This window comes from Bombus bifarius, unplaced genomic scaffold, assembly GCF_011952205.1.
Source record: "Bombus bifarius isolate JDL3187 unplaced genomic scaffold, Bbif_JDL3187 scf7180000008148, whole genome shotgun sequence".
NCBI lineage: Eukaryota > Metazoa > Arthropoda > Insecta > Hymenoptera > Apidae > Bombus > Bombus bifarius.
In genome coordinates this window covers 954,612-981,052 of record NW_022884475.1, presented here as the reverse complement: position 1 = coordinate 981,052, position 26,441 = coordinate 954,612, and the positions used below count along the sequence as shown (strand labels likewise).

At 31.5% G+C, this 26,441-nt stretch overlaps 2 protein-coding genes across 7 annotated transcripts; both read left to right on the top strand.

Annotated features, from left to right (window-relative positions):
- Positions 1–1,036: 1,036 nt before the first annotated feature.
- LOC117208655 (tripartite motif-containing protein 2-like) lies at positions 1,037–11,001 on the top strand. 5 transcript variants are annotated; one of them, XM_033449935.1, is made up of 15 exons: positions 1,037–1,287; positions 1,414–1,573; positions 1,655–1,904; positions 2,037–2,174; positions 2,595–2,728; positions 8,120–8,285; positions 8,374–8,547; positions 8,627–8,830; positions 8,915–9,163; positions 9,225–9,411; positions 9,556–9,992; positions 10,067–10,249; positions 10,333–10,440; positions 10,547–10,685; positions 10,753–11,001. In XM_033449935.1, exons 1-15 carry the CDS (start codon positions 1,236–1,238, stop codon positions 10,989–10,991), a joined length of 2,820 nt encoding a protein of 939 aa, XP_033305826.1. In that variant the 5' UTR covers positions 1,037–1,235; the 3' UTR covers positions 10,992–11,001. The 5 variants fall into 5 exon arrangements, with proteins under 5 accessions (XP_033305826.1, XP_033305823.1, XP_033305825.1 ...); XM_033449932.1 differs by lacking the exons at positions 1,037–1,287; positions 1,414–1,573; positions 1,655–1,904; positions 2,037–2,174; positions 2,595–2,728 and adding exons at positions 4,331–5,331; positions 5,854–5,895 and having other exon boundaries at positions 8,123–8,285; XM_033449934.1 differs by lacking the exons at positions 1,037–1,287; positions 1,414–1,573; positions 1,655–1,904; positions 2,037–2,174; positions 2,595–2,728 and adding an exon at positions 4,332–5,331 and having other exon boundaries at positions 8,123–8,285.
- A 3,436-nt stretch (positions 11,002–14,437) lies between these two features.
- LOC117208629 (protein FAM117B-like) lies at positions 14,438–26,067 on the top strand. Of its 2 annotated transcripts, XM_033449886.1 has the most exons (9): positions 14,438–15,659; positions 16,653–16,813; positions 16,961–17,058; positions 17,216–17,355; positions 17,437–17,603; positions 17,695–17,824; positions 18,168–18,248; positions 20,231–20,366; positions 20,618–26,067. In XM_033449886.1, the coding sequence occupies exons 1-9, from the start codon at positions 15,419–15,421 to the stop codon at positions 20,796–20,798; spliced, it is 1,335 nt and encodes a 444-aa protein (XP_033305777.1). In that variant the 5' UTR covers positions 14,438–15,418; the 3' UTR covers positions 20,799–26,067. The 2 variants fall into 2 exon arrangements, with proteins under 2 accessions (XP_033305777.1, XP_033305778.1); XM_033449887.1 differs by lacking the exon at positions 18,168–18,248.
- Positions 26,068–26,441: the final 374 nt, after the last annotated feature.

Sequence of the window (26,441 nt, the reverse complement as noted above, 5' to 3'; positions counted from 1 at the left end):
TGATTTTTGTACAAGCAACGTTACATCGACGGTTCATATTACCTCTGATTCATTTAAATAAAGGAAGTTCAAGTTGTACGTCTTTGATGTTCTCTTTATTCTCATGTTCTCATATTCCATTGCGTTAAAACATCCTTACTCCTTATCCATTTCACAACTCATCCAACATCTTTTTAAACCACACCTAATAGCTGAAATCATCGAAGTAAATCATCTGAAATCATATGTACATCTCCACTCAAGTTATTAGAAATATGTTCTGTTTACTAATGAAATAGTTTCTGTTTACGTATGCGCCTCTATGGGCATTATTGCTCCAATGTAATATAGCGGTATTTAAAAGCAATATGAATTTAATTTGAGTACACAGTGCGTTCGTGTATGACGACAGAATTAGATCTTTACCACTACCATACAATTTGAATGAGGCCAATCACCCAGCCACCGTCTTGAATGGAACATAATCAGGGTGAGTCATGTCATAATGGAATAAATTGTGCAGCTTTATGCCTTTTTAAATTGTCCTGCGCGCTCGTTTAATAAGGCTCTCGGATAATCCTCTTTGAGTCACTGATCGACAAAGAAACATGAATCGGGCAAACCAAATATGTAATCGTTACTACAAGTTGTAACTGAACTTCTTTTATGGCAAAACTGATTTGTTACCATCTTTTAACTCTTTAAAGAATATAGTGGAGCAGGCGCGATATCGTTAAAGAAGAAAATATATCTTAACTTCTAATGAACTAAAATTTCATCTCATAAAAGTAAACAAATTAAAATATACTTTAAAAGCTATTTCATTTGTAATTCTTAAAGGAGCTGAATATAAAACAAAAATAAGATTGGTGAAAGTGAAACAAGACAAAAATAAGATAGAAATGTCACCTATTACAAATATTTTCCTATGTTGGCCCATGGTCGGAAAACCCCTATCGAGAGATAAAAGAATAGATTTTGACTAGAATTGCTAGTTTATGACTGTTCTCCTCTTAAGTGGTAGCGGTACCCGGTCGGTCACGAGTTTTCTTCGGTTTTATCGCAACATACGTGAGATACATTCGAATAAGCTTTTTTTGTAGGTAATATCTGACCTAAATTTAAATACTGGCCAGGTGTGTCTTTAATTCCCACGGTCATTAAAAACATACTTGGTATAAATACTCCTGAAATGTGTCCAGTATACCAGATTGATAGCTTATTCGTTACAACAACAAAAAAACAAGTGTCTTAAAATGTTTTTGTTTCTTTATATCTTCGCCATTATAGCAATACTTGAAGCATCAGGTAATATTCTATTTAGAAAAATTATCATTTATTCGTAATTGAACTTTCAAAATACAACGGCTTGAAACTGTAAATTAAATTTAAAAACTAGTGAGATGTATTACTATATAAGATTATTAAATATAGGCGCAAGTATAAATGAAGTTCCAAAAATCGTCGGCGGTTCTGTAGCAGAGGACGGACAATATCCGTATCAAGCCTCATTACGTTACAAAAATCGTCATTTTTGCGGAGGATCTGTACTGAACGAGAGATGGGTACTGACAGCTGCTCATTGTTTATCAAGGTAGATATTAATTTAATTTCTGCAGAAAAAACTAGATACCTCTCTCTTTCACTGCTTATACCCTACAACCTATCGTTTTAGTTTCAACGATACGTCCATAGCTGTCGTGTTAGGTTCCAATACTTTAAACAAAGGTGGCGACGTATATCAATCTGAAAAAATAATTAGCCATCCAAAATACAGTTCTATATTGATTAGAAATGATATCGGACTGATCAAAGTGGACAAGGGTATCGTTTTCGGAGACAAAGTGAAGCCCATCGCGTTACCTAATGAAAACTTCGGCAAAATAGATTATCCCGCTGTATTATCTGGTTGGGGAACTACTAGCGTAAGTACCAACTATTGTGAATTATAATTTTAGCATCTTTCCTTTATCAAAACAATTATATTCGTTAATTTTTTTTTTCATTATACTTGAATGATTGTGAATGCGGTACCAATTACGTACAAATGATTAAAGTATCCCGGACAAACGCCGAACGATCTATATTACATACAGCTAAGTGTAATCGATCAAAAACAATGTTTAAACGCCAGCTTCCGTGTCACCAACGACAATATCTGCACACTTAACAAGAGAGGTGAAGGCGCTTGTCACGTAAGTGCATTACGTCTAGTACTCGAGAAGAGAGCCCTTTCATGTCAAAGGATCCCTCAATTAAAGCAGCACTTTTTTTTCTTATTTGTCGCGAAAACCGTGTCGTCGAGAGTGTAACAACGAACATTTAAGCTACTATTAAGTTTCTCTCACCTAGTTCGAAAAGAATTGCTCGAAGTACGCGGAGGAAATTCCAACCTTCTTGTTGTTAGTTAGATCGAATGTTTGTGTCAATAAATGAAGTATCAAGCTCTTACGTTAGTATTATGATTTACAATATGATGCACACTTATCAATATACTTATATATATTTGCAGCATGCAAACATTAGTTTATTCTATTATTATAGTTAAGGATGAGATATTGTTCTCTCTTTTTTTCTAATAAACTATATATATTGAATTATTTATTTTCAAACAGGGTGATTCCGGTGGCCCCTTAGTTGCCGACAATGAACAAATTGGAGTTGTATCCTGGGGAATACCATGTGCAAGAGGTCGACCGGATGTCTTCACCCGTGTCTACAGTTATATTGATTGGATCAAAGATCACATAGAAAATAAGAATTAGATAGGGAGATGATTGAATCTAATTAAATTACAATTAAATGAATGTTACATGGTGGATTATGTACACCTTTGCACTTTGTGATTTCTCAAAGAATACAACTATGAAATAAATCATTTAATTAATTATAAATGTGATATCTTTCTTTAATGTTACTTATAAGAGGAGAAAATGTTAACGCAAGAAGGGTAGTCCAAGAACTTTTAAAACAAAACCGTAATCTGGGCGAGAGACTAAACAAACGTGCCCCGTCTTAATAAACGAAGACATCGCATTCGTGCGTTAGCAAAGTAACAATTTACCGAGCAGTTGCTCTGTTCCTTTTATTCAATTTCATTTCCAATATACTATTTGCATTTCTTGTATGTTTTTCACATTGCATGATAGCTGTAATTTATGTTAAGTATATACGCTGCAGTGCGTCCTACGCTTATGCAAATGCACTTTAAGATGACACTAATTTTGCGGCTCGTATGCACAAATTAATGTCACACGTACCTAATTCGTTGAATTAGATAGAACATTTAGGAAGCCTATAACATTTATACGGGAAAATACATGATTTGTTATAAGCACAGTTAGAATTAATTATAGACACTCAATACATATCTAATACGTAAATACCGGATAAATCTTATAAGATAAATCTTAAATCTTGATTTGTAATACATACTTTTGTTTCATATTTTATTATTCTATTTCACACTATTACAAGTATAGTCTTCCTTTAGAAGGTCATGCACTCGCTAAATTTTAAGGAATTAAAATAAAGATCTTGAACTTACGCATATTCAATCCTTGAAAACGAAGTGATAAAGCTTTATTAAAGTTAGAAATTTATTTCCGCGTAAAAATTGTGACCGATGATTGTAGAGAGCGAAAGAATAAAAGGTATTCTTGATATTAGAATGCAGTAAGAAATCTTCAATCTCAATTTCGGTCAAGCGTCGAATAACCTGAATTCAATGGCGCATGTCCGAATTGTGTGCATCGAAAATCGTTTCAGGACTAAGAAGGATGCTGCACGTAGTAGTACATCCTTGGAAATTTCAGATATGCATAAGATTCAAAATTATTATGCATTTCATTTATAACCGACATATAAAATGTTTTATTGATATTATTTAATCAAGTAAGAACATAATTAATTGAAGTAATAAAGGTTCTTTGCGATTATAATCTAACAGAGATCACAATACCTTTATGAACCCCTCTGGCTACACCACTGGTAGCACTTATTCAAAGATTGCCAACATCGAGGCCAAGGATGCGCACTGCTACCCCGACCTCGCCAATGTTTACAAAGCATGTGTAATCTATGACAGATTGCCAATACTCGAGATGCATCGGACCTAAAATAAGTGCAATAATTAAATAATAAATAAATAAATAAATAAAATAAATGCAATAATTTTGTTAGGAAATTCGATGAAAAACAATGATAATTTAATAGAGTGAGAAAGAAAACCCTGGACCGTGTACTATAACTAGCGTTTATCTGTAATGAAACGTATGACCTAAATCACGGAGCGCACGCGCCATCAAGCAAGGACAGTTTCGAGGGTGTGCTTTCATCCCCTGTTTCTCGTGTCTCGCGAATTTCTCATTGCCTGTGCCTGTCCGTGTGATTTTGTGAGAAAAACAGAGTGCCGTGAAAGACGAGGACCGGTGGCCGTGCCACCTGCTGGAGCTTAACGTACATTGTCTGAAATCGATATCGCCATCCTTGTCTTTCGTCTTAAGAACGTCATTCTAGTAGTTTGCAGAGAAGAAATATGACCGCGATGGAAACTGTACACGGGGGATTGTGTTAAGAGTGGCAAAACCTTCGGTGTTTGTAGTGGGAAAAAATAATGAATGTTGATCTGACATTTTTATTAATTAGCCACGTAAAAGCTCTGTAGCAACTGCAAACCGTTCGGACATTGTTAACAAGATAATTTAATAATCGAATGCTAAAGTATCGAGTGTGTACAAGACAAAAGTTTGTATATACGCAAAACGATTGTCGAAATTGCGATATTCATTGACCAGAAAATTGATGAAGGTTGATACACTAATAAAAATTATTATGTCACGTTGCCTATTCGTTATTAGCCAAAAAGTGACTGGACACTAATCAGTTTCGGCTCGTGACATGTATCGGAGATGCATTTATATCTATATTCATCGATTTCATTGTTTACATTTACAAAGTGTGAGAACGAGTATTAAATAAAATCTGCAAACGCATATGTTTATCGATATCAATGTGCACGTCTTTAACTCCTGACATCGTACAATTCTTTTGAAACTAAAAAGGATATATAAATGTTTTATTATGTCTCGGCACCTTCTATTCGTGATAAAAAATCAGACACTAAACATTTGAATATAGCTTGCTAGGAAATGCTGTTGTAAACAGTCGTACGATATTGAAGATCCTGCCGTACTTGAATCGCTATATCATGGTGCTTTATTAGTGTGCATATCACGCCTGTGTAAGATCCTTAGGACGCCATAAATAATATATCGCGCCAATACATTGCTTGTATAAAAATAACTTATCTGAGTTTATCAAAGGAAGCTTCATGAGCTGCTGTCCATTCATGTAAGTATGTGACGAACTTTCTTAAGAGACGCGTAAACATCTACAATAAAATTTTATAGAATTTATGTGTATCTATTATAGTATGTCACTCGCATTTTAGGGGTTGATAAAAATGGTAAAATAAAAATATGGTCCTTTTTGAAACGCTACATGATATATATTAATTTTTGGTTTTAAACAAGTTGACAATCTTTGTAAGATGTAAAATGAGAAAATTTTCAAGAAACAAACTTACATAAATATCTTCTCTTCGTATTTTATTTTTCTTAGCCTCTTCGTAAAAATTAATAGAACGATACAAATGAACTTGAACGATAAAATTTATCTACCTTTTTACCGTTTTAGTTTCTGACTCTCATTTAATAAATTTTATTTTTCAATAAAAGAAGTTTTTAATCAGATGAAGTTATCATATGACTGAAATCGTGAAAATTTAAGAAACAGGTTCTAAATATATTATAAGGTGAATGTAATGCTGCATATAGATGAGAGTTTCTGAAAACATGAAATTCGTGACTATAGGAAACACACAGCTGTCCGAGAGGCCGGCTGTAGCAAGTGCATGTAAGTAAGCAAAGCATACACACATCAGACGCTACACCTTTTAATGGGCGACTGCGCAGTAGACAATTCAGCCATCTATGTGGCCGTGTACCTCGCACAAGCATACCAGGCATTTCTCCGTCTTTGTATCGCCGTTGGTGTTGTGCGTCTCTTTACCCTTCAGCAGACGCGTGTATCTCTCTTTCTTTATCATCGCTTTCTCCTATATATTTCTTCTCGCTCTCGTGGCAAACGCTTGATGGTACGCCAATACTCAGGGACGTATGACGCGTATAACAAACTCTTCGAATTGAATATTATTTCAGAACAAAACAACTTCTATTTTGTGCATCATAAACGCTACGCTTAATCGTTCCAAGTAGATTATAATGTATTAAAAAATTCACCCACGAAAAATGAAGCATTTGTCAGTGTTATCTATTCACTAGTATTCGCGACAAAAATTCTTCGTAAAAATCCATTTATCTATTCAATTCAGCTATAAATAGAAAATCGTTGAAAATCGTGATACGATTCGTTTCGTCGAATCGTTTGAAATTATAGTTTTTAAACGTCTCACGAAGATGGTGGTATATCGGCCGAAGGAATTCTCGCAGAAACATAAACGACGAAAGAAAGAAACGACATGTTGGTAGGCCGCAGCCGCGGGCACCCGCATAGTATACGTATTATTTCGTCCCTGGTAGTGCTGCCGGCTGTGGATGCAGGCGAGAACGTGCGCAGCTGTAAAACGTGAGTCGCTGCGCTCCGCAGCTGATGCGGTTCGTTGTTGTCCGTGTTTGTATTTGTTTGGAAAAATGCGACAGAACACCAACGAATTTCGACAGTATTATTACTGCCATTTGAACGGACTAGGCACGTATGTGATTCGGCAAATATATTGCGAGTGATAGTGACGTACAATAGGGCAAACATTCAAAATGACATCAAATATTTGCAAAAATAAACAATTTCAAAAGTGAAGTAAAAATAAGTTTAAACTTCAACATTGTTGAGTTCAAGATTGTTCTTTGCAGTTGGTTTTTAATATCATTCACAAATTACATTTGTAACAAGTTGTTCAGAATACAAAGATTCATCTTAGTAACAATTCCCATCTTGAGGACAATAGGTATTTCGAAAGAAAGATAGACAAAGAGTTCCCATCGGCATATGCTTTGTACCCTGTGGCTCCTTTGCGATGAAGAAATTGTGAAAGAAGTGTCATGTTTATTGATAACATTTTGCGCGAACGTGCGTTTTATTCGAAGCAATAGATACTAATTAAAAAAGCAAAGAACAATGCATCGTGTCATTTTGCCTGAGAATATTGTAGATATAAAAAAAAATTACACGTAGAAAGTTCCTTACTTTGATACCACTTGAAAACACGATATTTTGTTGTTGATATGTGCACATATTTTGATATTTAAAGTCGCTAGCATGGTGGAATTAAAAGATGCGATTTACACGAAAGTTATTTGACGAACCTGTTTGTGTTGTTCTGTTCATCTGGTAATAAAAATTTATATAAGAAAAAAGAAGTATATTCTAAGCGTGCACCAACACCCCGCTAAAATGTGTGTAATGTAACGGATGTATATATTTCTTAAAGCAACGACAGGGCTAACTCCATTATGGAGGCACTGCGTTTAGCTATACAGTGAGTTTATTATTAAACAAATGTTTTTACGAATAATTTGTTTTAATACTCTCGATATTACGGAATTTCTTTTATACTTAATCACTTGCTATGGTCAAAAGACCAAAGCGGACTGCGAATGTCAAAATGCACTACTTGATCACGATTGATAAATCGGTAAACTTTTCCGACACCCTATATAATTTTTATTTTTAAGGAATTATAAACAGATAGAAAGTGATACTGTCATAACATTTAAATATGTATCATGTATTGAAATCAATTGTTATATATATATAAAAAGTTGCTTTATATATATGAATTTATTATATTATTTAAATAACTTTTTATATTTAAATACATTGTAGCGATAATATCCCATATTTCTTATTATTTGTAATGCCTGATATATTAATGAATGAATAAATCAGTATTCTTCAATAATATTATTAATCTTCTTTATATTTTTCAAGATCACATATGTATATAAAGAATAATGTTTTATTCAAATATATTTTAAATATTAAAATTGCATCTGAAATTTCTTTATAAGGACAAGCTTTTTTATTTACTATAAAGTAAATAAAAATATTTAATTTTTTGCAGGACACGGCTAGGGGAGAGGATGGTTAGTATGAGCTCTATGCTCGTGGAAACAGTTAGTATAAACTATGAAGATTTTAATGAAAGTTTTTTAACATGCGGCACATGTCTTTGTGTTTATGATGGTGGAGAACATACTCCCAAATTATTACCATGTTCACACACGGTAAATGTTGTATTAATATCATTTATATTTATTAAATAGTAAGCTTTTAATGTAATGAGATAGTATATTAGTTTGTTCATACTTACAGGTATGTTTACATTGCTTAACAAGAATTGCTGCGTCTCAGACTCGCGAGACCGGTGCCTTTCGATGTCCTATTTGCAGAGAATTAATAACAATTCCTCGTGGTGGAGTAGCTGCTTTACCACCTAGTTTCCTAGTGAATCAATTACTTGATCTCATGTCCAGACAAAGACGGGAGGTTTGAAACAATATTTTTTATATAACTTCGCTTTATATGTTACTGAGCATATTATGTAAAATTTTCATTGATATTGCAGGTTATTCCAAAATGTTCAGTCCACATAAATCAAGAATTGTTATTTTGTGAAACATGTGATACAGTGTTTTGTACAGTATGTACAGGTGGTAATCATGCAGGAACATCTCCAGGATGTACTGAACATACTATCATACCATTTAGTATTGCAATAAAGAGGATGTCTGAGATCTTGCTCTATAAAGCTAATGAATGTATATCCAAGGTAATAATATATCTTTCTCACGAATTGAGATTTATTAACCATAGAATATTATTGTATTTATAAATAGTATTTTGCTTGTTCTAGTTAACACAAGCTCAAGATTCTGTGAATACAGAATTACAACGTTTGGAAGCTTCAACAGAGAGGTGTTTGAGTGCTGTAGATACTGAATTTGCTGAAATTATATCAAAAATTGAAAGGAGACGTTCAGAATTACAAGCAGCTGTTACTGCTGCTGCAAGAGATAAGAAACATGTGTTAGAGGAACAACATGCTCTGATAGAAGCTGAAAAAAATAAAGTGCAACGAGAATGTGAAGGCTTACAATATCAGGTATAGTATCATTATTAAGTTCATGTTGCATACATAATAAAGATGTGTATAATTCTTAAAGGTTGAAGTTCGAAATATTACACAAAGAATTGGTAGTTTATCTGACCAACTCGATGCGGCATCAGCACTTAGTGAACCTAAAGAAAATGCTTTTATAACTTTTGAATTTAATCACAATAATGCTCTTTCTCAATTAGAGGAAGCTCTTAATAACTTGGGAAGAGTACGTTCTAGTACAACATTGCCAGGTACCCTGAGGATTGATAATACAGTAAAGTACCTGCTTCAAACTTGTTATTAATTATTATGCAAGCGTTATTGCTTTATATTTTTAACTTACAGTTCATGAGAAAGAATTATTACTTATAGCAGTAACTTATATTTTATAACAGGCTTATGCAGAGCCCGGTTAAAAGACCCTGCCATAGCGAAACTACAAGCAGCTGTAATAGTAGAAACTATTGACTATCATGGACATCCTAGAAATGTTGGAGGAGATCTTATTGCTGCAGAATTAACCTTAGCAGATAGTATCCATTCAGAAAACCAAAGTTCCAATATTGATACTGAAATTATAGATTTAGAAAATGGTACATACGAAGTATTGTTCCGACCCCCATCTGCAAGCCGCTATATCTTAAAGTTGTCAGTTTTCGAGCGACCTATTAAAGATTATCCTTTATTTTTTGATGCAACTGAACATAATGAACCTATTAAAATATATGGAAGACGAGGAATTGGGAAAGACGAATTTCATCAACCAGTTGCAGTTGCTGTTGATGATGATGGCATGATATATATTTTAGACACTGGGAATTCACGTATAAAGGTATATTTAAAGTTATAATGTATTTAGAATGATAAATATCCTAGTTGTATTATAGATAATGTTACATTTTTTAGGTACTCAATTGTGATTTGGAGTTTCAAAGGCATATAACTAACGAAGGTCTTGAAGGACGTAGTTGTACAGGAATTGGTATTTCTCAACAAGGTATTGTTGTTGTCAATTGGAGAACGAGAAAAGTAACTGAAATGAGTTCTCTAGGAGACACTATTAAATCTTTTTCCCATAATGCATTTCAAGTTAGTATTGTCTATTTTTAAAGTATTTTATGAAGTCTGCTGCTTGTTTAATTATTCATCATATTATTAATTTTGTTCTGTAGGAACCCATTGATGTTGCAGTAGATAGAAGTTATGGTCATATACTTGTTGCAGATAATGGTCAAAGTTGTGTTTTTGTATTTGATTCTGATGGCAAAATTCTCTTTCAGGTTAGATAGTATTTAGTTCTTTAAATTCGTTATTACTTTTAATGTTTCTCTGTGTTTATTATACTCAATACTATACATATATATTTTTTTAAATATTATTTAATAGGTTGGAAAAAGAAGTACATTCAAATTGATTACTTCTGTAACTGTTGGACCTAACGGTGAAATTGTAGTTGCTGATAGTCGTATACAAGTATTTTCCGCTAAAGGAGACTTTTCTGAGGAAATTTATTCAGAAGGCAAAGGTAAATTATAATTCTATGTCATTCTTATGAATTAACTGTCATATTTGACACCTATCGCATGTTGCAGGAAGAGGTACTTATGGAGGCCTTGCTGTTGATGCAGAAGGCAGAATACTTGGAACTCGCACCGATAAAGGTCGCAGTATAATTCAAGTTTTAAAGTTAGGAGGAGGTAATATTTTAACTGAAATTGATTCGCATAGTTCAAAACTACGACGTCCTTCAGGTATTGCGGTACTACCTGACAATCACTTAGTAGTTGTAGACTTGGGAAATGATTGTATAAAGAAATATAGATACTGGTAAAAACAGTTGAGTTTCAAGTATCAAATTTGTTGTATGTCCAACAAAACTAATTCATCCATCGCAGACATATACCAAATATATATTTAATATAGCTTAAATTATTTGCTTCTCTAAGAGACTTTTTTTTTAATAATTTTATGTATCAGTTTAATGTTTACATTTCTTAAGTTTTTCATCTACTGTTTTTTAAAGTTACAGAGTTGGATCAATCAAAATAATTTCTTTGATATAAAATATATATATATATATATATATATATATATATATATGTATAAATATATTTATATATATATATATATGTATATATAGGTGATATTTAATAATATAAGTGTTACATATCAATCTATGTGTGTAATACTCGTATAAAATAATATTAATTTATTTCTATTTTAGATTTTACAACGGAAGTTGTTTTCCTAGAATAAAACAGACTTGATTAGCATAATGCAATTTATAGTGTTTTGTGTCATGTTTACTAATTTAATTTTTTAAACTAAAAAGTAATAGATGTGATTCTTTTTTTTTTTAGTTTTTGATGTTTACCTTAATTGATGTTGAGATATATTGTAATACATATTTTACACTGCCATAGTCTAAATTCATAACAGTTATCATTAGAGTCCATTTATTTCATAGAAATGTATGTTTATAAATGTAATAGTAGGTTATTGAAATTAATATTTAAAGAATTTTATTTACGGCAAAGTAATTTAAACATTAAACGAAAGAATTCTGCTTATTCACAAGACTTGAGATATTATAGAAATTTTTGAATAGACATCTTTTATCTCCTATATTTGATTCTGTTTAAAAAAGCAGATCATTTATATTTATTAATGCCATTAGTGTTGAATGAAAAATAACAAAAACTAATAATTTCCCAACTAGTGAAAAATGACTTTGTAATTATTTTTAGCAAGTAACAAAGACGACGCTTATCATAAGATCAAAGTATGTAATAAAATTAATATCCAATATTTTCTTCGATAAAAATTCGAAAAATATTTTTATATAATTTACCAAAGGAACTTTCCCGTTAATTTCTTTTTTTTTTTTATTTATAAATGATATTTCTTTCATTTCCACTGAATCCGTCTTACATTCTATATGTCTTTTTTTATGGCATTCTAGTTTGTTGTAATAAGAGTAAAATCTTATTTTGTGAATATTAAATTAATGAAAAGTATTTACATGTTATTCTTTTATACTTAAAAATATGTAAGTGCTTTGTATGAAAATGTCTTAAAGGCAATATCATTATGAAAAATTATTTTGAACCAGTTACATTTAGTATGTTTAACACAGTATTTAACTCATTTATTTTATACAGATTTATTAATTATTCTCAATGAACATTACAATCCATTTAGTTTTTATTATCATTCAAAGCATTTCCTACTCTGATTTACATACTCATTAAAACTTTTAATTTAGAAATACATGGTTTTTTTATGAATCCATATAAGAAATAATTAGTGTATTATAAGTAGATAAGAAAATAAAAAGAAATTAAGATGCATGCCAATATTTTTCCAGTATTATTAAAAATTGAAACAATATATTTTATTTGTATAAACTTATCTTAAATTTTGTATAAAATATAAAATTATGAATATATATAATTTATTTATATATATGTAAATTATTGCTATTGCTATTATTACTAGCAATAATTTACACATTTATAAATGATATCACTTTCATGATATTATACTTGTTACAAATAATTGGCGTATCTATTTTTTTTATATCACAACACAATTTTTTACTCACAAAAATATTTGAACAGTACTTAAAATTTTGAACTTTGAATAAATTTGTAATAAAAGTGATTAAAGTGATAGAAAAATGCTAAAGAAAAGATTTAGCTAAAAGTTCATGAAGTCTTATTTGCTTAAAATCTTTAAAGCTTAAAATTTAACCTTATTTTAGCTCATATCGTATTTATTATGTTTAATATTTTGCAGTCCTTTTCGTCACTATTAATAAGTAAAGAAAGACGTAATAACATGTATAGACTAAGATGGACTGATGTATGAATTAAAACACGTCAGCGTTGTGTTCAGTTACTAAGAAACAAACTAGTATAATTAATATAATAATAATATTGTTATAACAGATAAATATTTGTATTATGTATAACATTTCACTATTTCATGTTTGTCAATTTGATCATTATACTTGTATTTTTCACATCATTTTGTAATTCTGTTTTCCTTAATAATGCTTTAAGATTCTGTTAATCAAAGTACATAATTTCCAACAATTGGTGCATACATAAAATGTACAAAATATTTACTCTTTTATTATTATTTAAATATATTTTTTGTTTTGCAATTAGCATTAGCATACTATCATAATACAAGATTTCTTTGTGAATTATAAGATATTATAATTTGACATAATTATTTTTGGAATTGATGTACAGCATTCCTAAAACTATTTTGCAGAGTGATTCAGCATTATTTACAAAAATTGTATACATATGCATACATATTTTATATGTATGAATATTTATACATATAGAAGGGTCTAATTAATTATAAGTACATTATGTCATTAGCCTTTAGCGAAAAGCATGGCAGTGCCTTTATTAAACAAATTTCCATGCAAATACATGTTACAACATAAAATTTTAATTTTAATACTTTTATGCTGACAACATATGACAAGTGACTTAAAGCTTAATAGTTTAAGTTGGATCATAGATTCAATATGCTTATACATATATTTAAATCATAATTTTATTGTCTTTCTAAGTTAAATATCAAAATAATAATTTTATAGTTCTTATTGTGTTTTAAGTGCAAGACATAAATAATATATACAAGTTAATGCCTGCACGTACATATACACATTTGCTTTACCTTTATTTTCACATTTACAGATGCAACACATGAAAGAAGCCTTATGCCAGGTCAAAATATGTTTAAAATATTTACTTTTTATTTTCGCATTTAATAATATACTAAAAGTTTTGACTGATGTTTAATAGTTTTGGAATCTTGGATATTATTTAATCTAGTCATATGTTATCAATAGTAACACTTAAAAAAACAATGTAATGAAACTGCATAGTATAATGTATAATATATTGTAAATAAATATACGAACTTAATTCATAAGAAATATAATTTTTTAAATTCAACTGTTAAAAATGAAGAATAATTTTAACGCACCAATATTCTCTATCTCATTAATTTTTATAAAAAATTGTATAGAAGATACGGAATCATTCAACAGGAAAAGTATCTCGTTTGCCCTCGAAAATTTTGTACAAAAGACATTATAAAAGTAACTTAAATAAGATTTCTATAGCCAGAGAGATCATAAAAATTTGGTATTATCAATAACATTGAAATCAAGCTCGCGCGTAAATATCGGTTCGATAGTAACGAATTGAAACGATTATATCTCGAGATTTCTCCTAGCGAGAGTATCGAATGAATGTAGCGTGCACGCGCCGTAGCTGAAAAACGTAAGCTTGGATACTACGCCTGTGCTAGTACGTGCTCCGTACACGAAAGTTATTCACACACGCTATTCATCGGCTTGTGCTCCTCCATTACGTACATAACGTGAAACGTAAAACGCTACATACTAGTCTGTACGTGTGTCGTGCAGGTGTATATAAGCAGAGTTGCGCACGTCGTACATGAACACCAAAACATCATTTTGATTCAGAGGTGATTTCTTGGTAAAATAGACGAATATAAAACGATTAGTGTCTATTTCTTGGTGGATTGGTAGGGTAATCGACGTTAGTTAAAAGACAAGTGATTCGTGGATATCAAGAACAACCGGTAAATAAGATTTTGGACGAGAGATCAAAGCAATCGAGGAAAGGGCGAATTTGAGTGCCACTGCACAAGCGCGAATAAGACAGAGAGACTCAAAGAAGGTTAGAGTGAGATAACGATAGGACGCTAGGTACGGTGCTACGGTGGTAGTGAATGGAACGCGGCCCCCACGGGTGAGCGTAGTACGACGCTCCACGGGCTAGCGTTGCACCAATGACCAGCCGGGACGGGCGATCACGTGACGTGCGTGCCGAGGCAGCAGCAGAACATTGCAAATGACAAGACGCGTAGGGCATTGTCGTCGCGCCGCCGCTACCACCGCTCCTGTCGTAGTTGCTAGTGAATTCGTCGCGCCATTGTCGTCGTTACTGCTACTATCGTTGATGAGATCTCGCCCGCCACCGATTAGCCGAAGATTGTAAAACGATTCTGAAAATCTGTCTTCGGTACTGTCGGCACTACCGCTGCTGTCGCCGCGTGTGCGCGACAAAGTCGCGGGTGCTCGGAGGCCTCGTGCCCTGAACGGTGCCCGCGGCGCCCCGTCCTTAGCAGAACATATTCGAAATACAGTGTACCATCAGATACACCAGCATCGACGGCCTGAGTGCCAGCTGCCTATATGACAAAATGTCGGGATCACAGCGAATGCGAAAGTCCTCGCCATGCTCGACATCGAAGCAAGGCCCAATGCGCGCGACTCTACCCGTAAGCTCGCTGCTACGACAAGGCCGGCAAGGCAGCAGTCTCAGGAAGAGCAACAGCAACAGTCCCACTGTATCGCCAACAAACGCGAGTGCGTGGCGGGCCCGCATCTCGCCGGAGACTTCTTCCTCGGGACAACGAAGCCCCGGTTCCCTCTCTTACAAAGGTATTTACGCTCACTGCTCCACATCCTCACGTACTTACTATACACTGTTATCTCTCGCTACACTTTGTTGTGTCTGTCATTTTATGTTTTTCATATCCTCTCAACTATGTATTCCCCCTCAATTAAACCAATACTTTTTATTTCTTGTTTCCTTTTATTTCAATGTTACAACACATAAATGTTTATTGTGTCATTGTACCATGCATCAATTTTTCATCGATCGTCTATTTGCAAGTGTATTGTTCTGTTTTTCTTAATTGCAACAATTTTTAATGTTATTTTTACGAGATTCGGTACAATTTGTTCGTGTCAGGTACGTGTCATACGTACAATCGGTTGTAAATATTGTAATTGTGACGAAGAAATTTATATTATCTTGATTCTGATATATGTTTCTTAAATCTGTAATCATTTTTTATGATAATCCTAGAATATTCAATGATTTTTAAACGTTTTCTAAATTACACATTCGTTAATTATAAATTAGCACGTTGAATTTTATATTGATTTACAGTTATAAAACAATGTAATATATTTGTAAATGTAAATTGTGCATTATGATTTTAATTGTGTCTAATGAGTAATGATATGTATTGATGAACTGAGCAATGATGAATGTTTTGTTATATATATACAAATATGGTATATTAAGTTATATGTATAATACAGTCATTAACATGTGATAACGATTAAAAAGCAAATTAATCTCCTTTTTTTCTTTTTATCATAAATTTATAATTCTTCAAATTGATCGATTCGGTAACCGAATACATAGCTTTAGATCGGTTCCACAATAAACAGTTAAAAAACTCATTCCTCCTGTACCCTATTATTGCATTATTTAAATTTTGCTTTTATTTTTGTTTATTTTATCCAGTAACCGAATACACTGTTGATAGTCCGGTTCTGGTTTATGTTTACACAACAGTGATATACCTTTGATTTCTTCTAACTGTAAAAGTTATGTTTATCTAACATCTTTTCTATAAACAGCAAAATCAAAAACATTAAGTGGAAGATGCAGCGAAAGTTTAAGTGGAAACCAAAATATTCGAAGGACAGCATCACTAGATACAATCTATTTGAAAGGACAATGGCCTCGTGATTCGTATTACATTCATTCTAGTCTTCTATTGGTTGATAAATCTACACAGGTAAATTTTATTGTATTTTAAATATGTGTATTTGTATGTTTGATTGTTCTAGTTTTATAAATATTTTACTCTATTGTACAATGTAATAACATTTTGTGTGCTTCATGCCAGCATAATTTACAAACTATTAAAATTATGTTTTTATAGACAGAAGAATGGTCCAATGAACCAAGAAAATTACACACCCGTCATCCTACAGAACAAACTACTACAGATGAAAAACTAGAAAAGTATTTTAGGCATCGGTATGTATAGATCATTGAAATTATTCTATTTTTATCTTTTAAATAATAATGACAAATTTTACAATAATGATGAGTTTTAAATGTCATATTGTAATTTGCATACAACATACTACTACGACATTTACCTATGTGTTCTAACAAAAGATGTATAACATAGGTTGCAACGTTCAGGTAAAGAAGGTACCAGCAGTAGAGAACGAACAGCAGCATTTGGACTTATAATGCCAGGTGGACCACCACCAGCTTTTCCTGCAGATCACACAGTTTTACCCAGTATTGCTTCACAAACGTCTATACGTAAGTTCATTTAAGAATAAATTTCTACATAACAAATCTCTTTGTTTCTAGAATTGATTGACATTTTATTATTATATCTAGACAATCAATTTGGTTTGAGTACAAAGGCAAGTCCTATGAATATCCCTGTGAAACCAATGAGGCCTCCAATGCGTTCTTCTATTGAAGGATTAAATCAAGAAATTGAAGGATTGGTTCTCAAATCTGCAGCTAACCCTAGTGACCCTGATCATCCAGTGGAAGATAAAGCACGTGTTTATTTATATTTATGATGATGTATAAACATAATTCCTTATGACAATATATAACTTATTTACAATAATTTAATTATTCTTGTAGTATGCACGGTATCGTGAACAAATTACACCGGAAGGTCATCGTGCGCCATTAGCAGACCTATTAAGGGCTACTCGTAGTGTGAACACACAAACGCCAGCTACTGACCTTCCCTCCAGTTCTTATTCTTCAGGTAAGTTTATGTTTTGTTTCATATTATTTAATAGTGTTTAGATATATGAAGTAGTTGTCAATGTTTTTAGAAAATATATATGAACTTTATAAGTTTTATGTTGAAAATTATAGGAACCTAATCCGAACGTTAACTTTAACACCACCAGATTAATAATTATATGCGATGTTTGTTATTAGTATTCATAATACTAGTAGTGTGTTTTCGTAATTTAAAAGATATAAAAAGAGTTACATGTTTTTGTTTTTTAAATGAGATGACATATATGTATGTGTGAAGTATTTCTGGTTAGTGGTAACACTATAAATAACAGACTAACTATGGTGTGTGCCTGTTGAGACAGGCCCTCCATCTAGGAATTCTGAGTCTCCGCTGATTCCTGGTCTTATGGATGCGTCCCGTCCGCCTAGCGATCTCTTACAAGGTTGGCGCATATTTGCGGAAACATTCTCTTTATTTTTCATGAAATCCCTTTTAATCAAATATGTTTGTTTTTTCTTTTTTCTTTTCTCTTTTTTTTTTTTTGAATGCCCTTGTTCAAATAGTTACTGACATTTCATACGTCTATCTATAAATTTTTTACTATTTCGTAAATATGTATATGTCGGAGATGAAAGGACATCGAAGCCTCCCCTTTGGAACTTCGGGATAATCCCCTAACACCGTAATCTAGATTCTATCATAGGCGTAATTAAACAATTGTCGTCTTTCGACCCGATTGTATTTGTTCGAGATTTGTGATAGTGAGCTTGGGCTCGAGGCGACAGCCAGTCGCCGAACGTAACCACGGTCACGGGATGAACGCTTTGTCTAACAAAGGTACGGAGTAATTCTCTAGCTCTCCTTAAAAGAAATATTTGTAGCGGCACGCGACAGTAAACATTCCAACGGCTTCTGTCCCATGGCTCGCCACACGCAGATCCTATTCTTCGGGTATGATGGTTACCAGATGCCGACGCGTCTCTATAGTACGTGATCAGCTAGCCCGAGGGCCGTTATAAACACTAAGATCTAGTTACCTAAAGTCCTTCAAACAGACAAACAGTCTTTGTCCCAACTACGGGAAGATAGGAGAGACCTATTTTTCAACTAACGGCGTCTCCCACCAGCAACTTTCCCTCGAGGGCGGCTAGCATCTTTTTCTAACCACCGATATGGAGATTGACCAATTAGTAGCAATGCCAATTTCCCTCGCCTTCTGAACGAAGGCTATCCTCGACGAATCCGATGATCTCGTGTCCTTAGACATCATAGCTTTCCTCCGCAGCATCATCGTGACAGAAAGTCATTCTCTCGTGAGGTCGTATTAGTGAATTACTTTGTGTCTGTACGCTCGGTGGATATTCCACGTTTTAACAAAGAGTCCGACTTAGATATTGTGAGCATGTTCATCCATCATCCCGTTGACCGCGGATCCGTTATTGAACCTAGGATCATTGTCATTAGTTTCTCGAGTATCCAATTACCACGGTTACTTGTCTAATTCTATAATAATCGTATTTGCACTAGTCAATGTCTTCTCTATTGCATAACGACAATGTGTAATCCGAACGAAGATTCGTTTCACGCCCCTAACTCTAATTCTAATATAAACCCGACATATACATATACATATATACGTACACAATATTTTAAGTCTGAAGTATATGCATGAGTTATATATATTTTATAGAATGCCAAAATCAGTTACCATTAATATTACACCTGGAATTATTTTCTGATTTTACACAATTAATTAATGTTTTATACTGATCAAAAATTTGATGTGTTTTCATAGAATAATAATGCCAAATTAAATGTTCACAATACATTATGACATTATATGGTAAACGAATCTATCTTTAATAAAATGTATTTCTTATTATTGCATTGATGCTTGCATGTAGTATTCTGTTTTATATAGGATTATATATATATTTTCTTTTTAATCAATATTTTTCTTAACTGTTCTTGTTTAAAAATAATTATTAAAGCACTATGATATTTGAAGTATGTTATTGCATGATAATTGGTCATATATGTAATTTTTAGATTTATTAAGTTATGTATTAATTTTGTAGCGATTATGTTTAATACATAATTTCCACACAGAGACTATTGTATCTTAAATCTTAACATTATATATACACAAGTATCATATAAAATATCTATACAACTTTCGCAAATCTATCCAGATATGTTACTGTTAATAAAGTGGAATGAAGTGTAGTTTTAGTGTACAAAGCTATTACACATTTATATTATTTTTTATTTTTTATATGAATGAGTTTATAAATACATGAATTATATAATTTAGTTATTAAGAGCATGGATTAAAGATATTTACTTTTCAATTGATATATACAATGTTGTTTGCTTACTGTTTTTATATGGTTATTAATTCTGATGTTCTAATTTATCTTTAAGGTGGAAGTCGTGGCTCAACCCCCGAACAAGATAGAGAAGGGCGCCTTGGCACCTCTCCTCACATTAATAGGTTCCTTGCAAGAGAACCACCTGATGGCTGTGAGAAAGTCAATCTCAAATTTGTAGAGGATGCCAGGTAATTGTCATGCACGTTTTTTTTTTTTTAATTAGGATAATTTATAGAAAATCTATTATGATAATTAATTTGTAACTCCTATCAGATTTTATGTCTTACATCAAATTAAATATGTATAATATTCGTATTGTCCGTAAAAATAACTTAAGTTCACTAAGGTTGAAGTTTAGTTAGTTGAAATTTACATCCCTTCTTTATTTAAGGATATTAACATATTAGCATTATTGAAACAATTATATTTGTATGTATAGGCGACCCATGATAGACTTGAGCAAACTAGACTATTGCCCAAAGCCGTGTGTAGCATTCCAGTTAAAACCTAGCTTGGGATCAGCGTTCCTGCCATTACAACAGCCAGCCAGTCCAACAATGGTTGCCAGTGCATCACCCTCTTCGCATACAACACCAACTACACCTCCTCCAAACCCATAGTCCTGCTCTTTACCTTACAGAATAATGTTCACAAACCCAATTGGTATATATATATTTTTTTTGAATGACCTCATGGGTAGAAAGTGGTTTACTTTGATATGAAAGCATATACCAACAAAGAAAAGTTACCGAAAACGCAGCCTGTTTTCAGTGCGACCCAACGTTCGGGCATCGTGAATGTGTAATTAAAAAGTTATAATTGCATTGATACAAAATATTGAAAGCATCTGAGCTCCGTTAATGTTTCAAACCATAATAAATACGAGGAACAATAATTTGTGATAACTAAAAAAACGACATTTAGGAATGAACATTGTGTTCTACAGGGAGAAAGACTAATAAAAATTGTGTATTCTAAATTTAGTGCTAAAATGTGCTAAACAACTTTAGTTTTGTATACAGGGATAAATATTCAAATGTCAGAGTATTAAATTTGATTGTTGGAAAAAGCAAAATTATACAGATACAAAATGGGTACATGTGCCTGGATATGTACATCGGTACCCCTTTATAAATTTTTCATTAGATCTTTCACTTAAATTATTCGATTGCATACTGGAACGAAACACTTGTTACAATTTTGTATTGTTTTGTATTATTACTTATATGCTGAAAATATTGAAATTATTATTATCTGAGGAGCTCGAAAATAGTGTGTCCCTATGGTACATTATTTTTTAGAATTATATTCTCTTAGAATTATTCACGTACATTCTTTACTCCTTTTTTTTAAGGTCGCGTATGTAAGATAAAGGCGTAAGTCAATTGTCATGATAGTTTATTTTGTATTACGTGTACAAATGTGCACTTTTGCATAGCTTCTTTTTATAGTAATGTCTCTTAGATGATAAGTTTTTATTTTGAAAGTAAAACAAGCACTTTGTTCAAGTATAGTGTTCAGTGTCATAAAGCAACTTATGGAAGTTAAGTTAATTGCAAGAGTATATTCTGTTGTTTAATAACTAAATTACCATAGGGCTGCAAAATTTTTGGTTTAATTTGTGTTATGTTAGTTTACTATCTGAATATGTACAACCAATACAGCATGCAATGACAGGTTGACGGATGTATGATAGAATGAACCTAATGATATATAATGAGGAAAATATGGAAATATAATGAGTAAAAATATGGCGAATGATAAAATTAAACATTGATTAAAGTAACAAATAACGTCATGTGCTTTAGCCAGTGTGGTATCAGATGTGCATACACCTGGCTCCCTAACTTGGCACAGTATGGGTGTGCGTGTAGGGTTTTGTATAAACGTGGATCATAGTAAAGAAATTTATAATCTGCGTTCTATACAAATAACAGTATGCATGTGTTGTAATATCAGAATCCTTATTAAGCCATCCACGAATAACGCTAAGGCTTATGGTATTATCGAAGTACGTATTGTATGAATATTATAAGTATTTGGAGTACTCTGAAATTTAATTATTTAAATTTGTAGTAGTATTTGTGTGTGTGTGTATACTTTAAATATATTTTTAATAATTAGCAGTTATTCGTTTCTCTATTAAATGTTTTTACAATAAGAATAATCAAAGGAATATTAAATATTGTTAAAAATATCTTTGTATAACAAACTATTCACTCTATATAAAGAAAAAATTTTGTAAGAGTTATTCGTGTGATGGCTTAACTTATTATTTAGTATATGCAGACATAGCCACTCAAGAAGTTCAATTTATTTTTTGCTTTCTAATACAGAACGTTTTGCAAACGATTTTATAGTTATGGTCTGAGGAATAAGGATCTTAATAAAATGTAAGATCAAGAGCAGGGAAGAACAGTTTTTTAAATACAATAGTAATATACTTTCTAATATTATATTGTATCTAGCTACAACAGTGAAAAATGTTAACACATAAAGTACCTGGCACACTGGTCTATGCTCTCTTTTATCCAGCTCACTAGAAAGTTCATGCCTTAGAATGCGTGGCAAAGTGTGCTAAATAGACAGGAAGGTTAATGAGAGAGTCAGGATATATACAAGATGCACTGGCTAGTTAACAAGTATACAATACAAAACTAATCTGCTATCTACTAGCTTAAGAAGATTTTCTTTTATTTATTTTCGCTATGGACCTAAATGACATCTATCCCATTGCTGTAAGAATACATGAATGTGAACGTTAAGTTTGCAGGCGCTCTAAAGAAAAGAGACAAAATTTATCAACCGCGTATTTCATCTGTTGGTATTTTCACTTAAACGGAGGAGAAGAAAAAAATGTTTTAATATAAACACATTGTATTAATCATAGTGAATAAAAAGTTTCATACTTTTACTAATAAGCAGAAAAAGAAATTACTTTAGAGAGAAGCTAGCCTTATTATTTTTGACTACACTCATGAGGCTCCACTTTTTAACCTTCATGTACTTGCATAATGTGTTATCATTATTGTTAGCTTTTGTTGTCAATTTCATAAACAAAAGAATGTGTGTAAAGACTGCTAAACTAAAGATTACTTGTTATTTGGATATACCTAAATTTAAAGTTAAATAAAATTAGGCTCAAATTTCTCCGGTTACCTATGAAACAATATAGGTACTCTTTAATTCGTAAACTAAACGATCCTTATGTGACTACTGTTCGGTACATTCTCTTTACATATCTAAATCTGAGCAGGCTTCAGAATGGCAAAATGATTATGTCAATTACGAATTTATTTATCCCTAGGACTGCCCAGGACGTATCGTTGTAGTATTTCGTACAATAAAAAAGAACACAGAGATTGTTAAACATGATTGTAATTTGTAAGATGCTCAGAATTGTGTAAATTTTTTAACGCGTAAAACTTGTAAAAAGATATGTACTTCGAGAATTTTATATATTTGGTAAAGTTAAATGCAGCTTTTATTCATTGTTTTTTAAATAAATACGTAGAATATTATTTATCGTTTTTTATTGAAAGCAAAGAAATATGAAACCTTCTTTATGTAATGTTTTCTTGTAAGAGTATATTTTCGTACGTACAATTTTATAAATGTTTACGAGATTATTTAGAAAATTGTTATAAATTTTATATTTTAAAAGATTAAATTATTTTACGTTTTAAAATGTATAATTTTTTTTTATAAAGATTCGTTATAAACATAGCTTCTTTTTTAAGCTCAGTTACACAATGTTTCTTAGCGAATGGAGTTATAAAATAAAGTTATATATTGTGTAAAGAGTATCTTACAGTGCAAGGCTATAAACATCTTATTAGTAGTTCACAACGGTACATCGAAAATTAATAATTTATACATAAGGATTTATCCACCTTCTAGTCTGTCCTAGGGCTAAATCAAAATTAGTCAGCGAAGAGAGCTAGTGAATGTAAATAATAATTTAAAGCCGTTTACGATGAAATCTTTGTACGGAACGTAGTGACTAAGGCCAACGAATTCTATACTTTTCGTGCGTCTCGCGAAAGTTCGTTGAACGAAAAAAACTTGTGGAACAATGCGAACTTTAAAAAAATATGTGTATAAAAGAAATTACCATAATACGAGCTGTCCATAGTCAACAGAGATTAGACTCCTTTTCCGAACGGCACAATGCAATTGTCAAAATCATAGTAAATATTAATTTTATATATTATATATATATATATTTTTTTTAATTTTACATTTTTTTTATTATATTTCGAAAATTTCGAATTTATTAATTTTATTTGAAATTTTATGCGTTTCAACATCTTGTTTTCTATTAAACACACATGCAACACACATATTATACATTTTATTATCTTTCTGTTCTTTATTTGCTTGAAATGTCATTTATCTCGGCAATATATTCTCTAATTTAAACGATAGATAGTCACACGCATCTCTATGAATCGTAAATTTAATGAGTATTGTTAATCATTTTTCAAATAAGTACCACGTATCAGTATTGTAAAGTATGTTAATTTCTCGTGATCGAGATTTATTTTTTCTTTAATCTTGATAAACCTTCATGAAACGTTATATGTATAAATAAACTTATATTTTCTACGGAATAAAATACTCTTTAAGAGATAAGTTATTATACACTGTATTTTTCGTGCAGTATCAAATTTCAAAATATAAAAGCAAATTAAAGTATAAGATTTAGTACATAAAAAATATATATTACCTTATTTTTGAGTATTTTATCATAATAATGCATTATTTATATTTGATATTAAAAGTTTTAATGTTATAATATGTTTACGAATACTTTAATTGCTTTCAACAGTAATCTTTGTTTTTCCTTTCTTTTTTTATATTTCTGTTAAAGAATTGTATTTGTCCATTAAATTTAAGTATCGAATTTATATTCTTATCGAAACGTTAAGAACTTATTTAACGAATATATTCGATTATTTTTTTCTCTCCCTATTGCAAGTCAGAATATTATTATATTATATGATATCGACTTGAAATGAATGTGTCTGTTTTGTAATCGATTTTATAAGTAATGTAATCATGTACCATTATGTTACGAAACTTACTATGATTATGATGCTATGATTGCGATGCGCTATAAATATAGATTCCATAGATTCGTTTGAAGCGTATGTAATTGCAATTAATACATTGACTGCCATACAACAATGTCTTACTTTTCGATACATTTCGTATCGAATTAAATGTAAGTGGCTTCGATCTGTAAAGCAGCAAGTGTCGATTTATCGAGATTTGTCATTTATATTGTTGCTTGCTCGAGCTACAATATAAAGCTCTTGTCGCAATGTCATCGAATGTATTATAATATATAACAATAATATACAGGTGTATCGTTGGTTCCTTTGTAACGAAAAAATACATTATGGTTCCACAATCGGCAGTCAAGGTATTAATGATGATTATATTAATGACTCGATAAACTTTGCTATTACAAGAAACTTTTATATCTCAATATGGAAAGGTAAAAAATAATTGACTGTCTGTGTCGCTCAGTATAAATACTAATTCACATTACGATTCAAATTTCATTGTTATAACGTGTATTTATTATTTGATAAGAATCACGTTCGAGAGACAAAAATTTACGCCCGAATAGGTTCTTCGATGATTGGTTCGTTGTAAAAATTCTCTTATCTTACCTCTCCATAGTGAGACTCCTATGCAACTTGTTAAACCTGTGAATCTTATATGCGATTAGTTGTATTATTTACCAGCATAATACTGTATGTACTTGTTCCAATAACAATATGCACTTTTATTTTTATCATAAAATATAAATGGAAAAAGTGTACCTTTTTATATTACTGTTAAGGCGCCTTACATGAATAAAATTTTTAGAAAACGAGATTAAACACGCTATTATATAATTTAATTATAAGAACAACGTATAATACTTTATTTTCCGTATTCTGTGCATTGTCCTAGCTCTTTGATCTAAATTTATTTGTTAATTCATTAAATTCTATCTTTTATATACATTTTAATGATCATATTTCTTTTTATCGTATAACATGTTTCAAATATTTTTTAATACGTTTATTAATTTTTAATTTTTAAAATTTTATTTATTCTAAAATATAAGATATATAACAAATTTTGTATAATATATAAGAAATATATTTTTTTATATGATTCAAAGATTAAAAGTAGGATTAGAATTTCTCTTGAAATATGAATTAGAGTTTCAAACAATATTGCATATAAATTAGTGTAAAAAAATA

What these genes read in the sequence shown, in the direction of transcription:
- LOC117208655 (XM_033449935.1), top strand. Translation starts at nt 1,236, where the DNA reads ATGTTTTTGTTTCTTTATATCTTCGCCATTATAGCAATACTTGAAGCA. An exon ending in TGTCCAGACAAAGACGGGAG is followed by an intron (nt 8,548 to 8,626) that starts GTTTGAAACAAT and finishes TTGATATTGCAG; the next exon opens with GTTATTCCAAAATGTTCAGT. An exon ending in AATTTATTCAGAAGGCAAAG is followed by an intron (nt 10,686 to 10,752) that starts GTAAATTATAAT and finishes CGCATGTTGCAG; the next exon opens with GAAGAGGTACTTATGGAGGC.
- LOC117208629 (XM_033449886.1), top strand. Translation starts at nt 15,419, where the DNA reads ATGTCGGGATCACAGCGAATGCGAAAGTCCTCGCCATGCTCGACATCG. An exon ending in CTCCAGTTCTTATTCTTCAG is followed by an intron (nt 17,825 to 18,167) that starts GTAAGTTTATGT and finishes CTGTTGAGACAG; the next exon opens with GCCCTCCATCTAGGAATTCT. An exon ending in GCCTAGCGATCTCTTACAAG is followed by an intron (nt 18,249 to 20,230) that starts GTTGGCGCATAT and finishes TTTATCTTTAAG; the next exon opens with GTGGAAGTCGTGGCTCAACC.